The 18758-nt window shown below is 43.2% G+C and overlaps 1 protein-coding gene across 1 annotated transcript in view; it reads right to left on the reverse strand.

Annotated features, from left to right (window-relative positions):
* The window catches only part of RFT1 (RFT1 homolog), a 33413-nt gene extending 17450 nt beyond the window's left edge, over positions 1-15963 (reverse strand). Inside the window, exons 1-7 of the mRNA XM_065408107.1 lie at positions 15891-15963; positions 14772-14888; positions 12427-12616; positions 12065-12166; positions 10001-10135; positions 4220-4298; positions 475-525 (exon numbers count right to left, since the gene is read on the reverse strand). Of these exons, the coding sequence (XP_065264179.1) occupies positions 475-525; positions 4220-4298; positions 10001-10135; positions 12065-12166; positions 12427-12616; positions 14772-14888; positions 15891-15913 (697 nt within the window). The 5' untranslated portion in view covers positions 15914-15963. The remainder of the gene's footprint in view (positions 1-474; positions 526-4219; positions 4299-10000; positions 10136-12064; positions 12167-12426; positions 12617-14771; positions 14889-15890) is intronic.
* Between the last annotated feature and the right edge of the window lie 2795 nt (positions 15964-18758).

Below are 18758 nucleotides of genomic sequence, written 5' to 3' on the forward strand. Positions count from 1 at the left end.
GTTTCCCAACCCTAGGAAAAATACAGTGTTACACTAATGCAACAGCGTGGATTTTTTTTTAATTTCAGTTGCTGGTGCCTCGGAATACCAAGCAGAAAAAAAATCAAATGCACTAAATGCACATATTCAAAGAGAGAAGTGAAGGCAGCAGAAGCCTCAAAAGGAGGCAAAGACAGTTTAACAAAAGTGCTAAGTAAGATACACTTTAAAATGTACAATGTTCTTGCCTTCTCAATTACTATGGGGAAAATTTTCATCAAGAGAAACATAAAATTAAAGCCTTTGATCATAAACTACCAACATCTTCTGTCTACATCTTGCACTTCCCCATCATTTCAGTACAAAGTCATTAAGACTTTGAGATCATCTCTGAAGTTTCAAAATACCATTTCAATGTGGTGTCTTAATTTCAAAGTTTATGTAAAAGCAAAAACCAAGTAACTTTACCACCACTTGGTAATATATCATGCTTACCCTGGTCTCCAAAATTTAGCACATTCAAAAAAGTCATCACGTATCTTTCACCTGTAAATTCAAAACAAAGAAATTAACAACTAACAATGAATGTTAGTACCCATATCCTTTTCCAGTTTTTAATCATCTACTTCTAGCAGGCAATGTCGTAAGGAAGCCAAAAGAAAAGGTAAAAAAATCTACTAATTACACCATAGGCCTGGCATGAATTGAAGTCAATGGGAATTGAAGGTGCAAGCAGCTCTGAAAGTCAGGCCCAAAGTGTTGAGTTGGACAGCTAGAAATAGAAACAACAAAATCTGTGGACACTTTAAGAACATTTTGTCCTCACTGATCATTAAAGACACCTAACTGTTCTTGAATTAAATCCATCCTGTTTAAACACATCCCAGAAATCAACAGCAATGCGATTAATATAAAACTTTCAGAACAGTTCCAAAATGGATCAAACATGACCCAGCTTTCTCAAGCTCCAGATTAACCATAAAATATAATAATTAGTATGCATCACCAGCATCTGTATTTTCCAGCCATCCATTAATCTTTTAAAATTTACTTCCTCTTCTCTGTGCAGGAGATGCTGGACATATTATTGTATACAAAGGAGACTTAAATAGAAAAAAGGCAAGGAAATGAGGAAGACTGAGAGTGACCTAAACTGGGACAATGTAAATGATGTTCCAGACTTGCTCAATGTTTAAATTTCTACTGCAACAGAAAACCCTAAAGGTATGTCTACACTGCAATGTAAACCCAGGGTTCAAACTCAGGCTCAAGCCTAACCCCCCTTTCATCCACACGCAAATCATGCTAAAACTAGAGCTCAGACTCAGGGTCCCAAGACCCCACAGGGTGGAAGGTCCGAGCTTAAGTCAAGCCAGGACCCAGGCTTCAAGCCCCATTGCTTTGCAGTGTAGACACAGCCAAAATGGACTTGTGCTCTGGGAGTCTGCCAAAGTATCCCACAATCCCATAGGCTGACTTTCTTTGTACTCTAGACAGTCAAGTTTATCCTTACTGCACTAGGAACAAAGGGAGAAAGAAGCCACATGTTCGGAGGGCACTAGGAAATCTGGGATATGCATAGTTGGACTTGGGCCAGTATAATGCAGCGTTTGTTAACCTGAGGTTTGAGCATCTACACGAATATGTAAGCCCCAGGTTAACAAACCCAGGGTCTGCTAATTTGACTTCTACTAACACTGGGCTTACATTGTGGCATACACATCCTCAAATCTCATATAGATACTTAATTTGTGAACACTATTAAGATGCAACATTTAAGAGTGTGTGAGAAAACAATCCTTAAATTGATTCTGTTCCATACAAGCCAATCTTCATGATTTGTTGAGTTTATTTTCTTACATAAAGCATCTGGGTTTTTTGTGTGTTTGTTTTTAAAAAAGACAAAATGTGGAGTGGGCAAATATCAGCTACAACTGATGGCCAAACTCACGTTCATTAATGTTAGAACAAATCTGAAAAAGTCTCCAAGGCCAAAAGGCTCATATGCTAAACCAGTATGGCACAGAGGCTCTACCGCAGTGGAGTGCTCTACTATAACATACATTTAAAAAAAAAAAAAAAAAAAAACTAAAAATTTACCATGACATATCGGGGCACAATCCAAGCTAGCGGGGGGGCCAAGTCACCCCTGTCCTGCAACCTTGGGTGCCTTACAATTAAGGCTAAAATTATGTCATGGAGGTCAGGGAATCCGTGACTTCCAGCGACCTCTATGCTCCTGGCAGCAGGAGACCCCACAGCAGCCCATCCTCCATGGGCAGCAGAGGACCCTCTTGCAGCTGCCCAGCAGCTGCAGGTGGTGGGACTCCCCGCAACTGCCCAGCCGCTGCCATCAGCGGCAACCCCTGAGCTGCCCAGCCACCGCTGCTATCAGGGGTCCCCCCTGCAGCAGCTCAGCCACCGCGAGCAGCCAAGGCCCCCCTGTAGCTTCCTGCCGCTGGCAGCAGTGGAACCCCGGAGCTGATCAGGGGCCGCAGGTGGGGGGTGGAGAGAGGGCACACAGCTTCCATCCGGCAGCGGCAGAGGGACTCCAGGGCTGCTCAGCACCCAGGGGTAGGGGGCCCCACCCTCAGGGCTCCCCAGCCTCGGTCGCTGGCAGGGGGCCCCCCACAGCTCCTCTGCCACTGCGGGCAGCAAGGAAATTCACGCGCGCACACACACACACACACACACCACAGCGCCCAACCCTGCAGGGCAGCAGGGGGACCCCTCCCAGCCACTGGGCAATGGAGTCCTTGCAGCTCCCAATTGCTGCAGCGGGGAGGGAGCAGGGTGCTGGACCCTCCTCTCTCCCCATTTTGTCAGAGATTTTTTAGTAAAAGTCAGGGACAGCTAACGGCTTCTGTATGATTTTTTGTTTATTGCCCACAACTTTTATTAAAAATATCCATGACAAAAATTGTAGCCTTACTTACAATGCCTTGCTGTAGTAGCTCCCACCTGAGCCACTCAGCCGTCCAGCAGACAAGCTACACACTGAGTGTCCGTGCATATCTGCAGTCTGCCAGCTACACCCTGGCTCTCACCAGCCTTGGTTATACTGCAGGGTGACTCCAACACACCCCAGTCCCAGATCTTCCCCCAGAAAGGATTGTCCTGCATTGCCCCACCCTCTCCTGAACAGTACAAATATATTTAATCTATTATTCCTTTAAAGGAATAATGTGCCATCTTAAATAGTTACCCAGGCCCTCCAATTTAAACACACTGGATTAGATTAAACAGTAAAACAATTTTATTAACTACAAAGAAGTAATGAGGCATAAAAGTCAGAAATGGTTACAAGAAGATAAAATACTTACTTGCTTCTACTTAAGAAACTAACCTAGTTGCAAAGCAAAACTTTCTAACCACATGCTTCCAACAAGATTACTGACCAAACTCTTCAGGTCAGGACACCACTACCACCACACCCCTCACCCTCCAGAGTCCAACAGCTGTTTTCTTTTGCCTTTTTAAGTGTGGTGCCAGAGAGACAGGGAGAGAGAGGAAGGTGTCTTGGAGCTTCTGCCCCTTCTTTTATAGTCCTATTCCTCCTCTGAAAAGCATTTCCAGATGGGAACAAGGTGACAGGCAATCCACTGAAGAAGAGTAACTCCATGCTTTTTTGCGAAGATGCAGATTTTTGTCCTTACCCCCTTCCTCGCCAAGGCCACTTAGCAGGTAATGGCTCATCAGCCTTGTTGACACCCGACTGAGGCATCAGCTTCCCTTTGTCTCTGAGGAACTGGTTTAGCCACTCCCCAAAGTTATTTGGGAAACATACTTCAGTCATGATTTCAGCTTATGTTCATAACTTCACATATAATGTTGCTATATGCATTTTGCCATATTATTGATCAGCAAATTATGCATTTTAAATAATACCTCATAAGGCATACCTTGCAGAAACATTATCACAATAGTGTAGGGTGTATATAGGGATATATACGTACAGAGATATATTCAGTCACACTTACCCTTGCAAATTTCATGCAGTCAAAAATGTTCTGCCCAGCTCTACTGGAAAAGCACAGAAAATAAGGCTGGGCCACCAATATGCTGATAACTCCTTTCCTATTGCGGGTGTCAGTATCACAACCACACTACTACTAGTCTTTTGTGATTCTTTTCAACCAAATGTTATCTGTGGTTTCTTGCTATTGAATTGACAGCCAAACAAGCAATACCAAGGTCTTTCTAACCATGGACAGGCACGAAGAGGGCACATAATACTCACCTTCTGTCAACATCTGTTTCAAGAAAGATTGTTTAAAGAAGCTCCAAGTCAACCTAGCCTCTTTCCAGTCAACCACAGTCTGCAAGAAAGAAATACGTACTGTGATTTAACCACTGGAGTTGATTTTGAGAATTAGAATTGCAAGATAATATGTGAATACATTGCTCTTATCATCAAGGCCAACTCCATCTACTCTATCCCCCCTGTACTAACCAGGAAAACCGTCTCTATTATTGCAACTAATGACGAACGTAAAATGCAAGCACAGACTTATCACTACAAGGTGACAGACTAAGATCAGTCTCCACTGCATCGCACCCTACAGAAACAAAAAGAACAAGAATAGCTGAAAGTTTCTACCAGGAAGCATTGCGCAGCACAGGATGGGACCAGGGAGAAGTATATTGCAGCTGATTCCTTGATATGCAGTAAGATTTCTGTTATCACTTAGTCTGCTAAGCCTCTACCATGAGGACAGCTGAAACATTAGGAAGGGTCAGTTTTCTTTCCGTCTCAAGTTCAGTTATTGAGTGTTGTTCTTGAATTGTATGCCAACCCTGAGTAGACTGAGTAAGTCGGGGTGGGCAAACTTTTTGGCCCAAGGGACACATCTGGAAATAGAAATTGTATAGCGGGCCATGAATGCTCACAAAATTGGGATTGGGGTTGGGATGTGGGAGGAGGTGAGAGCTATGGTTGAGGGTGTGGGCTCCGAGGTGGGGCCAGAAATGAGGACTTCAGGGTACGGGAGGGGGCTCCAGGCTGCGGCAGGGAGTGGGGTGCTGGGCGGTGAGGACTCCGGCTGGGGGTATGGGCTCTGGGGTGAGGCTGGGGATGAGGAGTTTGGGGTGTAGGAGGGTGCTCTGGGCTGGGACCAAGGGGTTCGGGGGGAGGAATCAGGGCTGGGGCAGGTGTGCAGGCTCCAGATGGGGATGAGGGGTTTGGGGTGCAGGAGAGTGCTCCAGGGTGGGATCGAGGGGTTTGGAGCGTGGGAGGGGGATCAGGGCTGGGGCAGGGGGATGGGGAGAGGCTCAGGAGTGCAGGCTCCAGGCAGCGCTTACCTCAAGAGGCTCCTGGAAGCAGCGGCATGTCCCTTCTCCAGCTCCTACATGGAGGCGCGGCCAGGCGGCTCTGCACGCTGCCCCGTCTGCAGGCACCGCCCCTGCAGCTTCCATTGGAGCACCGGAGGGGGGCCATGCCGCAGCTTCTGGGAGCCGCATAGAGCGACCCCTGACCCTGCTCCCGGCTGGAGCATCGGAGCGGGGCAAGCCCCAGACCCCACTCCCCAGCAGGAGCTCGAGGGCCAGCTTAAGACAGCTGGCAGGCCGAATCCGGCCCGCAGGCTGTAGTTTGTCCACCCCTGGAGTAAGTTGTTCTCAATAAAGTTCTATCTTGGATACAACTGGGAAAGGCTGAAAGAAGGGAGAACACAGTGCTGCTGTAGGAGCATTAATAAGCATGGAGAAAGCGATCTGATGATCATGCTTCCCATATTTAGGAGAAGGAGAGAATAAGGTCTACATCTAATTGGAACTGCATGCAAGTGCTCCAAGTCCTAGGAAGCAAACTATTAATATTTAAATGTCTCTCTAGTTAAGAAGGGGGTGCCTAGTGCAGTAATTGTGAACAATGAAAGGTTTAATATACTGAGATGTGTGGCCAAATCATCCCTGATTAACTAAATCACAGCCAAAGGGCAAGTTGGAGCAAAGATTCCCACTCTGAGGTCTTGTGTTGACAGAGCAGACAAACCCTGCTTTGATTCCCTTTTGCTTAACTGTGAATGCATTTTTTAAAATAGTGGTTTATTTAATTCTTGAGATGAGTAACACTATTTCTGTTAATGCTCTAGATTAGAGAGATACAGTGGGTGAGGTCATATCTTTTACTGGACCAACTTCTGTTGGTGAAAGAGCCAAGCTTTTGAGCTTACACAGAGCTCTTCTTCAGCCCAGAGCTGAACAGAAGTTGGTCCATGTAGCGGGGTGCTTACCCCGCTCCTGCCCTGAAGGGTTTATAACAGCCCTGGGGGAAGGTTGTGGCAGGGAGCTGCTAAGCTGGGCTGATTGGGAAGCAGCTGCAGCTGAGCCACACCCCAATCAGGCCTCAGCTGGCCCTATATAAAAAGGCTGTGAGCCAGAGGCCAAGCAGTCTCTCTCTGCCTTCAGAGGGAGAAGGGCCTGGCTGCAGCGAGCTAGAGACAGAGTACCTGAGTGGAGCAGGGCTGGGGAGCTCCAGCCTGGAAAGCCCCAGGCTGCGGCCTAGTAGGAGGCCAAGAGATACTGGGGGTTGCAGAGGGCAGCCCAGGGATAGGCCAAGGCAGCAAGTCCAAACACAACCTTGCCTATGATGAGTGGCTGATACTGCAGTCTGCCCCAGGGAGCGGGGGCTAGTTGGTGACTGGCAGTGGCCTTATTCTCATAGAATCATAGAATATCAGGGTTGGAAGGGACCTCAAGAGGTCATCTAGTCCAACCCCCTGCTCAAAGCAGGACCAATTCCCAACTAAATCATCCCAGCCAGGGCTTTGTCAAGCCGGGCCTTAAAAACCTCCAAGGAAGGAGACTCCACCACCTCCCTAGGTAACGCATTCCAGTGCTTCACCACCCTCCTAGTGAAATAGTGTTTCCTAATATCCAACCTGGACCTCCCCCACTGCAACTTGAGACCATTGCTCCTTGTTCTGTCATCTGCCACCACTGAGAACAGCCGAGCTCCATCCTCTTTGGAACCTCCCTTCAGGTAGTTGAAGGCTGCTATCAAATCCCCCCTCATTCTTCTCTTCTGGAGACTAAACAATCCCAGTTCCCTCAGCCTCTCCTCATAAGTCATGTGCTCCAGACCCCTAATCATTTTTGTTGCCCTCCGCTGGACTCTTTCCAATTTTTCCACATCCTTCTTGTAGTGTGGGGCCCAAAATTGGACACAGTATTCCAGATGAGGCCTCACCAATGTCGAATAAAGGGGAACGATCACGTTCCTCGATCTGCTGGCAATGCCCCTACTTATACAGCCCAAAATGCCGTTAGCCTTCTTGGCAACAAGAGCACACTGTTGACTCATATCCAGCTTCTCGTCCACTGTGACCCCTAGGTCCTTTTCTGCAGAACTGCTACCTAGCCATTCGGTCCCTAGTCTGTAGCAGTGCATGGGATTCTTCCGTCCTAAGTGCAGGACTCTGCACTTATCCTTGTTGAACCTCATCAGGTTTTTTTTGGCCCAATCCTCTAATTTGTCTAGGTCCCTCTGTATCCGATCCCTACCCTCTAGTGTATCTACCACGCCTCCTAGTTTAGTGTCATCTGCAAACTTGCTGAGAGTGCAGTCCACACCATCCTCCAGATCATTAATAAAGATATTAAACAAAACCGGCCCCAGGACCGACCCTTGGGGCACTCCGCTTGAAACCGGCTGCCAACTAGACATGGAGCCATTGATCACTACCCGTTGAGCCCGACGATCTAGCCAGCTTTCTATCCACCTTACAGTCCATTCATCCAGCCCATATTTCTTTAACTTGGCGGCAAGAATACTGTGGGAGACTGTATCAAAAGCTTTGCTAAAGTCAAGGAATAACACATCCACTGCTTTCCCCTCATCCACAGAGCCAGTTATCTCATCATAGAAGGCAATTAGGTTAGTCAGGCACGACTTCCCTTTGGTGAATCCATGCTGACTGTTCCTGATCACTTTCCTCTCCTCTAAGTGTTTCATAATTGATTCCTTGAGGACCTGTTCCATGATTTTTCCAGGGACTGAGGTGAGGCTGACTGACTGAGGCAAGGTAGGGATAGTGGGTGAGGGTTCCCTGGGGAGGGGAGACCCTAGTACTGAGGGGTGTACTGCCAGGGGGAGCACCCCAGATAAAAGGGCACCGGGGTCCGGGAGGGACATGGGGGCCGGAGGACAGGCAGACCACCAGCCTGCAGGGGGCACTCCAACGGTGAAATGAGCTAATTCCCGGAGACGACCAGCAGGAGGCGCCGCAGGGGTGAGTCCCCTCCTCTACAGTCCAATAAAAGATATTACCTCATCCACCTTGTCTCTCCAATATCCTGGGACCAACACAGCTACAGTAACACTGCGAACAGCGTTCTATATTGTTTGCAAGCACTTTTTATTCGTAATAACAGATTTAGCTGTGCCTTAGAGCTCATCAGGTAAAGCAGCATGAAATGGTTTGTAATAATCGTGACTGACATGAAAAGTTTAGTTAATGTCTATAGCTCATACTACTGCTCAGATTTACTGGCAGTACCATTTTAGGCTAAAAGTTAATGGGTGTTATTTTACATTCCATTGACTTCTTGAATACATATGCAGGGCTTAAAGCAAATAAGGCTTTCTACAAAATTTCTCACAGGATATGCACAAAGTGCAGTCAGCAAAAGGTCACTACTTCACCCTTTTGCATAAAACCGGATGCCAAAACCCCCCAAACCACTGCAACTTACTCTGGCAGCTGCAGACTTTTTCCTCCTTCTCTTCCTTTCTTCTGCTTAGTGCCTGCCAAGCTGGCTCATCTGCTTCAGACTCAGCTGCTGCTTTTATGCAAGGCAGTGCTGCCACCACCACTTGGAATATGAGCACCTGCAGCCTCACTGGGGAGACAGGAGCACACCCCAACCGCTGAGTCCACCCTCTAAATTGTTGCAATTTTTCTGACAGCAGGAAGATAGAAGCAGGCATCTGTGCATGGAGGTCTCATACTCGGTGTGGCTAGTAATGGACAGCATCATCATTTTGGACAGCAGTTCGGGGGGGAGGCGGAGAGACACGGCAGCTGGTGCAACTTCTGCCTCCCTGCTGAGGCCGCAGCTGCTCATGTGCACCAAAGAACAGCAGTGCCACCTCACATAAAAATGGCTACTAAGCCTGCAGCAGGTAAGCCAGCTTGGCAGGCAGGTGGACACCGAGCAGCAGACAGGAAGAGAGCGTGGAAGAAGTCTGCAGCAGCCAGAGTAAATTGCAGCAGTTCGGGAGTGGACTCAGCAGCCAGTTTTATGAGAGGCAAGACGGCCACCACTTGAAATTGCTGCTCCAACATGACACTGCCACATGCTACACGCCACACTGAGCCCCAGACCAGTGCGCACAGGTGCCCACTTCGATCTCCCTGCTGTTGGAAAAATTCGGGTATTGGGCTAATTTTGCCCAGTCCATTAAATCACAATTTTCCTCAGAGCCCTATCTACGAAGAGAATGGAACATGTTTTGCTGAATAGGGATTCTGAATATTTCAGAGTTCAGTATTTTCCAAAAACATTGGGTAGAAAACTCCACAGCACAACAGTGAGATTATCATTCCATTAGGAGAGAAACTAACCTGCTTGGAATTCAATCACAAATGCTCATTCTATTCATTATTACATGCAGCTACATTCTTAAAGGTCTATGCAAAAACACTAGAAAATATATTTCAGTGAAACAATCCTGCATTGAAGAAATTAGCTAGTTAATAACTGATCTCATTTCTCACTTCAATAAAAAGAGTGCTTGAGAAGTTTGGGGGAACCAGAGTGTTGACCAGAGTGAGGTGGTGGCCATGTTTTAAATAGTAATAAAAGCTTTATTAATACAAAGAGAACCATTACAAGAATAATTTACCCAACTTGTTTGTTCTTACTCAACTGTATCCTCTGCAAGGAGGCTACATCCTGCAAACTCACACTTAAGATGGGTATTACTCAAGTAGTTTCTCCTTATTCAGCAAAACCAACTTTGAAATTCCCTTATTCATGAAAGACTACAATATTAAAAACTTTAAGCTCTGCAATTTACCTGGTCTTCAGTCAAGTTGGGTAACAGATCTGTCATTCTAGAAACTGGAAAAGATTTCTTTGTTGCTTCAGGAGAACCCAAAAACTTCATGAAATACATTACATAGCACAACACCAGAATACTGGTGTATAAAAGCTGGAAGGAAAAAAAAAAAAAGATATAAAACATAATATAAACTACAGATTTAAAACTACATACTAGGGTTCAGCTAAATAATAATTGGATACCTCACAATTATTCTGAAATTTCAAATAGTAATAGTTTACAAACAAATGTTCTAAACCAAAATTACTACTATCACTAGTCACCTTAACACACAAAAATCCCATTTTTTTTTTTTTCTTTTAAAAAGCACATTTTAACATTACTGGCCCCGATCTGTGTCACTCCACCCTAAAATTGGTTATATTTGCACTGCAATAAAAGATTTGCAGCATGGCTGCAGCTGGCCCAGGTCAATTGATTCAGGCTCACAGGGCTCAGGCTGAAGGGCTAAAAAGTGTAGTGTAGATGTTTGGAGACAAAGCTCTGAGACCACACAAGTCTTTCACTGCACTGTTTTCCTCTTGTGTTGTCCAATTCATTTGTCCTAGTTAGTAGATATCTAATTATAAAGCTTTAATTAATTCATAGACTATTTTATTGTATTGATCTGTGCCACAAGCACTTGTATATGGAGAAGAGGTTTATAAATAATTCAAAACAGTTGAAATTTGCAGCCAAATTATAATAATCTCTGTAAAAGGGGGACCTAAATGGAAGGATTGATAGCAACTACAGTGACAGACAGCATTAATATTATAACGCCACAGGTATGCACTACATTTTGCAGAAAAATTAAAGGCAGGATATTTGCAATCTAAGGGCCTGATCTTACAAATTCTTACTGTGAAGTAGAGTTTTGCAGGATTAGACTCTAAACTGGAAAGGGTTACAAAGATAAAAATATGTAATTGATTCAGTTTGTTATGCCTAAAGTAAGGTGTTCAAGCATGTATTTAACAGAGGAACAGCTAACTTTCAAATCCTGATTCAGTCCATATATTATTTCACCATCCATACAACTGCTATGATTATAAATCAGTCTGAGTCTTGGGGGCAGGTCTGTTATGTTCCTACAGTGCCTAGCACAATAGGGCTCAGGCCTTTAAGCACTACCACACCACAGAAAAATAACAGAAGTATTTAGTCTGCACAAAGGCTCTCTTAGGGTACGTCTACACCCAGCCGCTAGTTCGGCGGCTGGGGATCGAAGTTCCGAGTTCGATTTATCGCGTCTGGTGTGGACGCGATAAATCGAACCAGGAAGTGCTCGCCGTCGACTGCGGTACTCCAGCTGAACGAGAGGAGTACCGCGGAGTCGACAGGGGAGCCTGCCTGCCGCGTGTGGACCGCGTCTGAACCGCGGTAAGTTCGAAGTAAGGTATGTCGAATTCAGCTACGTTATTCACGTAGCTGAATTTGCGTACCTTACTTCGACTTGGGGGGTAAGTGTAGACCAAGCCTTAGTTTGGAATAAATTCTCAAATATTAAATGCCAGTTATTAAAGTTGTTACATATAAACATTGATCTATTTGGTCATATTTATCGTTGAAATTCTTTGCTTAAGAACTCAAGATCTTATTTCTCATACACAAAGTCATCTGATCTTTACTACAATAAAGGGGGGGAAATCAAAACATATTTGTTGAACTGGTACACACATCGTCATTTCCTGCTGCAAACAGTAGGAATTCAAAGTAACAAATTCAAAGATTAAGCCCACCAATCATTAGCATATATAAGTGAATTAGAAATAAGAAGAGAATAATAAGTGTCCATATTTGGAGAATGTGCATGCATACATAAAACATGGTGCATGTTTCTGTTAGCACTAATCTGGGTCAGTCACAATGCTAAGTGTGTAGTGGACATCGATATACAAGAACAGTATTCTGTACAATATTGCAGAAGCATCTTCCTCTTACTTTCAGAATTAGTTAATTGGCTAAATCCAAGAGGCAGCAGCAAATAGAAGTTTGGTGAGTCACAAATATACAGTAGAGAACAAAGAGAAAACTTACCTGGGCCAAAGAAAAAATGTAAAGTCCCCATTGTGGATACAGCACTACTAAAATAACTGTCAAAATGCATTTGGAGATTATTGAAAGACTTTCAGCAATTACCTAAGGGGAGGAGGGGGGAAAAGAACACAGATTCACTGCCAACTGCATCAGTCAAAAGACCTGAAGTGTACACAAACTGCATATTCACTTATTATATATGTACATTTAAATACAGGTGTTAAATATTAGGTATCTCATCACACTAGTCTAACTTCATTCAGGGTTATGTGGTTAAATACCCCAGTCATCTTTGACTACTTCAATGAAGACTTTCTCCACCATTATCCAGTATATGCAAGTATAGTGCTCATTTTACTAACCTTAAGCCTTATAAACAAATGTGCTTGTGCCAAAACCCAGAATGGTTCTCCTAGAAGTTCAACCACTGCAGAAAGACCAAATGCAACTACTCCAATCTTATAGTAGGGAACTGAGTTAGGATCAGGAACTTCAAGTAACCGTAGCCAGATCCAGCCCAGGAACAGTGACCAACACACCCCCAAAGGAACTCTTTAAAGAAAGAAAGAAAGAAAGGTCAAATAAATTGTTTTTCTGAGTTATAGAGGCGCTTGTCTAAATGGCAAAAAACAAATTAAATTAAGTGATCACATATTGCAAGCAAAAGAGGAGGGAAACGTGCAGTTTTCACTTTGCTATATACACCATTAAAATATTTGAATTGATACTACAGGATACAAGTATTCATATTTAATTTCTTTGTAGTGCTTATATTTACATAAATACGTTAAACATTCTAATAGAAAAAGTTCAAACCATTACCATCCACTGCTCCAAAAAAACCCCTCAACCCTGCCCATTGTTGCTGTTGTTTTAAAAAGATCGCTAACAAACTTCCTTGACTTCTTTTTATAGGCCTACCCCACTCAGTGCCTCCTCAAGTGCACCATGTAAGAGGCTGCAGACAGCCTCCTCACCTCTAGGGGACCATTTGCATGGCTGTAAGACAGACCCTTCTTTCTGAAAAAGCCAGTCTTCAGTAAGACTGTAGAAAGACATACTAAATCTTTTAATAAGTTACAATATACTAATGACTACTGCATTATGCTGCTAATAAAGTAACAGTATAGAAATAGGAATTGCTGTACAATTTATCTTACCCTATGATAACCCAGACTGGAAACAAAGCCATAGCAAAAGCCCCTGGAACACACAAATAAGTAGGAAAAACTGCTTTCTCTTGGAGATTTAGCATTAACAATTACAGCCATAGCAAATCATCATTACTAGCACAATTTCAATTATGGATGACACCACTATTTATTTAATACAAATAGGCCTTTTTATTTATCTGCTTTACCATATCTGAAATAACTATTTGTAATTCAATTTAAGCAATATGGACAGTAACAATATTTTTACATCACTTCGTACAACAGGGCCCTGACTGGCTGGTTTCAGCTACTACCACACAATGCAAGTTAAACAATAATAAAATTAATGGCTTGTCTACAGGAACACTTAGTTCACAACAAGCTGGGGCACACTAAGTGTTCATGTGGACCCAGCTGACACACACTAACAGTTCCTTAGTGTGCTTTGATCTACTCTCGTTTCAAAGCAGGGCACATAAAGTACACTAAGGAACTATCAGTGCACGTCAGCAAGGTTCACATGGATACTTTGTGCACAGCAGGCTAGTAATGGGCTAGATTCACACCCCAGCTTGCCATGAACTAAATGTTTGCATAGACAAACCTGAAGAAGCTAAGTAATAAGAAAATAACATGCTACATTTTGGCTAGGCACCTAGTTTTGCTTCTTCCACATTTGAAAACATAAGCACACCTCTGATCTTATCTAAATGTGGCAGTTTTGTGGGTGAGGGAAGGACAACGTGTTTCTCTGATTTCTCATTCTCCTAGTCGCACTTCCACTCCAGGGTCCTGTACTGGGCCAACTATTACTTCTAAGCAAAAGTTGTACTCTGCTTCCTCCAGCAGCAGACAATTCTAGTACTTAATTAGCCTCTAAAGTAACCAAAGATAGCCGAGCCCTCAGGGACCAACCACAATGCTTTCGCAGTGCTCCAAACCCCAAAGAGATTTGGGATCAAGCACTAGATCCAAACTTGGATCCTCCACATAAATTAAAACCTTCATTTTCGGTTTTACTTCTCCCCATGGGGAGAAGATAAGCAAACACACACACGACAGATGCTAGTCACAAAGCTTAAGGCGTTACGAGAAGGCGTTCCGGTACTATGGTGATGAATGCTGTATAAGAACCTCTAAGGAATTTAGTTCTAATACTTTTGAAGTACATGTTCCTAAATAATCAAATTTTCCCTTGTGTGTATCTTGACTGTAGAATTTACTTCCCTAGTATAGCTCCAAAAGAGGCCAAGTGCATGGATACTAAGAGCACAGTATACACAATAATACTTAACTCTCATACAGCACTTTTCATCAGTAGATCTCAAAACACTTTTAAAGAGGGAGGTAAGTATCATTAATCCCATTTAATCTAATGCCTTGAGTCTTTGTCTTCAGGCTGCAACTGAGGAGATCATAATGTGCTACATCCTGGAACAGTAGTCTAGTTAGGTAAATACATATTTTCATCTTTATATGTGCTCAGACATCTGGCAATGAATGCTTTTATAAACATAGACTGGAATAAATAAGAATCTCAAAAGGAAACTTACGTTAGCCACAAAAGATTAATAGTTTTGGTCCAATTTCGCTTTGTGCTGCCACTCAAACAAGCCCTACGGAACGCCTCTCTGGCTAAGAAAACAACTGTAGAATAAAGCAATGTTAGCCTAAAGAAAGGGGATAAAAAGATAAAGTGATTCATTTGAGGGCTTGTCTTCATGTACAGCACTACAGCGGCTAAACTGACGTTTAAAAACTAAACCGACAAAGGTACTTTACCTATAAACATAGTTTAAATACCATGGAGCAAAAACTTATTTCTAACAGATGATCTGATAATAAAAATCGTGCATAATAGAGGGTTGACCAACTTGCTCCCAATGGGGGAAGATGTGGTGTCATGATATAAGGTTTAATACAGATATAGGCAAATTGTATTTTTTTTCCTCATGTGGTACATTGTTAACATACAGTTCTCCTGAAGGGCAGGAAAGGAATAAGAGTACAGCAGTGTTTTTCAAATGGATGCTCCAACCTTTACCAGGTAAGGTTTAAGCAAGTCCCAGGGAAGTTGGGAGGAAAGGGAATACTCTACCCAATTTGCTTAAGATTTGCCAAAGCCAACACGAGGTACCTGTATGTTCAATATTGAATATTAAGAACCTACTAGACAGTTACTCATTTATAACTTCAAAACTGAACATTATAAAGCTACTCTTATCACAAGATTACAGGCACACCATTGTACAGTTCAAAATTCAGACAGAAATGTTTCTAATGCCACTGGAAACAGCTCTAAACATTTCACTTAGTCATCCTGCTAGTCCATGAGGCAGAAAGTGAAACGGATTGATATACTTTCCTTGCTCAGATTTAGAGAAATCCAACAAGCAAACAGCACAAAATACCAAGAAGTACTTTGTTAAGATTTTTTTTTTCTGAAGTGTTACTAGCAAAATGGGTAAGAATTTGTTTTTAAATACAAGGCATATAATCTTACTTCAAGCCTTTAAAATGTACTGACACTAGCATCTTCATTATGCTACCATGCACCCACTTTTTAAAAATCTTGCATTAGGGAAAGCCCAGGTACTTCATTTGTATTTAGACAAGGAACAACGTGACAAACTTGTATATTGAAATCATTCACCCTCAATTCTATTCATTACCTTACATTCACAAGGCCAATCATTTCTTTTGATACATAGCGGAGAGTAAATGCATTTAAGCCAAAAGTAATCACCCGAAACAATATCTGTGAAGAAAACACACAGAATAAGTTGCATTAGTTACTTTCAAAAATGGGCCAATATCAATCTTAACAAGGGACCACATCCTGTGCAGGGCCAAGCACTTTCTGAAAGGTGCTGAATTCTTTCAGCTCCTACTGAAGTTGATGAGGATATGTGCTCAGCTCACATGAGGTGTCCAGTATCTCACAGGATTAAGCCCATGGACAATAATTTTTATTATTTGCTATCTAAATCAGTGGTTCTCAACCAGGGTATGACACATCAACTCATCTACATCATTGTTTCTCAACATAGGGGTTACGACTCCCAGTGGGATCACGGGACGGGTTTAGAGGCACCACAAGTGCAGGGCCAGTGTTAGAGAGTGGCAAGCAGGGCAACTGCCCAAGGCCTTATGCCACAGGAGGCCTTGCAAAGCTAAATTACATGCGTCAGCGCTGGGTGGCGGGGCTTGGGCCTCAGACTCCTGAAAGGCATACAGTAGTCTGCAAAGGTTGAGAACCACCCATACAGCATCAATTTATCTAGAAATAATGTACATTGGAAACAACTCACATGCTAAATGCATTGTTAGTCTAGAAAGGAAAAATTACTCATAGGGAAGAACTACATGGAGGTGCAATGTCATACATCTGACGAAGTGGGTGTTCACTCACGAAAGCTTATGCTCCAATACGTCTGTTAGTCTATAAGGTGCCACAGGACTCTTTGTTCCCCCTTAAATATACTGTAAGCACAAACTTACTAACCAAGGAAGAAAGCATTTTCTCTGCTTCACAGATGAAGTGGATTGCATAAGATGTCACAGCAGGTCTGTGGTAGAGCTAAAAGACCCTAGTTGTCCTGACTCCTGAGCAGTGACCATGATGCTATCTATTTAGCTTTTGTCTTATGTTGCTTAATTGTGTTCTTTCCCCAGTAACCTATTATGGGACAAGGTACAAGCCTTGACACTGTTTGCAGAATAGCTTGGTTTTCATCTGTAGCAGACCCAGAAATAAGTAGGAACACAAAACAGCAGGCAGTGAGCACAGCAGGAAGCCAGGCACAAATGACACAAGAGAACCTGCAAAACTCAAGTGTCTGAAGACAAACCTCAGTTACGAAAATAACCGAGCCAGAGAAAGGGATGGAAATAGGAGAGGACAACTTAACCTAGCTGGTCTCCGTTCTCTGTCAATTGTCACGATACGCTATGGCAACACACAGGAGCGTGAGCCACCAATACTGCTCTGCATAGTAATGTGCTACTTACGGTGTACTGAGCATGCTCAGTTCATCTGAGCATGCTCAGTTCATCTGCTGAAGCCACTGCCCTTCACCCTACCCTTATACCCATAAGATTCTGCGGACTGCTTTTGACAGGGGTTAAAAAGTGGTAAACCCCTGAGCTAGCAAGTTAGAGCGCTTTAACTTGCCAGTATAGATAATCTCTGAAACTTAATTCAGTGAAACATTTTACATATATCCCCTCAGAAACAAAGAATCCCTTATCACTGTATCTGAATGCATAAAGTCTCCGAGTCAAGTTGTCTTATCTGCTGCTGGGATTCCCTGAATTCCCTGAATTTTTTATTCTAATTTTTTCTTCTAATTTGTAGAGCAGATGTTTATTCTGTTGGATCATCTGACTTCCACTCTGATTGAATTTCTGGCCTATTGTCAAAACTTCGTTTTGAGTCAATCCACCAATGGGGTAAATATTGGTGGTCAAACCAATAGTCCGCCTAATCTAGTATCCTGTCTTGTGACAGTGGCCAATGCCAGGTGCTTCTAAGGGAATGATCAGACCAGGCAAGGACTCATTGAACCATCCCATTGTCCACTCCCAATATGTTGCAGTCAAAGAATGTTTTAGGGACATGCAGAGCATGGGCCTGCATCCCTGATTATCTTGGTTAATAGCCAATCTACTTATCCTGAGGGACTGATCTAATTCTTTGTTCAACCCATTCATTAGTTTTTCCTTTCAAAACATAATGCACACACATCTACAACCCCAAGATACCTTTACAATCACAAGAATTCTAAAATCATGGAGTTATACACCCTCGAGTCAAGAAATTTTAATAAATAAATGATATCTTTTTTTTGTGCCTCTTTGTTCCTGAGCCTGTAGGGTGCAGTAAGGCCAGTTCCAATGCCTTGAGCCTAAACACCTGAATGAATCTTAGTCTACCCTCATACTCCCAAACATTTAATATACCTAAGGCCATATGTACACTTTAAGTTTGGGTTAACTCAAGTTATGTCACCATAGAGTCACTACCATTACTATGTCACTTGTGTGCATGCCTCCTGGACTCCTTGCCTCAGCAGTCAGGGTACTCACCAGAAGCACTTGTATAGATTCAGAGTGAGATGCACCATGAATAGATATCCCACGGTCCACCCACTGTATTTTGGGAAGCTTTGGTTTGGCAGTATATGCTGGGTATCAAACAGGTCAGACGGGGTGGTTGTGGCCATGGGATCCAACTTCTTATAATGTTAACCATCCACTAATTTTATAAGTATCCCATACATAAATGTATACATAATGATTACACCTTTTTTTCTAAACCCACTAACCTGCCTGGCCCTCCTCACTGTCTGCCATCTCACACAGAATCATGGAGCTTGCATGGCTCTGCATTATTGTCATGAGCATTTAGACCCAAAGGTTCATGCTCCTTTACTATTTGCAGAGCAGCAAACATACATGTGGGGTGTGATATGATACTCTACATTCTTTATGAAAATATGCTTATGATATTATATTACACAAACATTGCTCTACTGGTG

Source organism: Emys orbicularis, chromosome 7, assembly GCF_028017835.1.
Source record: "Emys orbicularis isolate rEmyOrb1 chromosome 7, rEmyOrb1.hap1, whole genome shotgun sequence".
NCBI classification, from domain to species: domain Eukaryota; kingdom Metazoa; phylum Chordata; order Testudines; family Emydidae; genus Emys; species Emys orbicularis.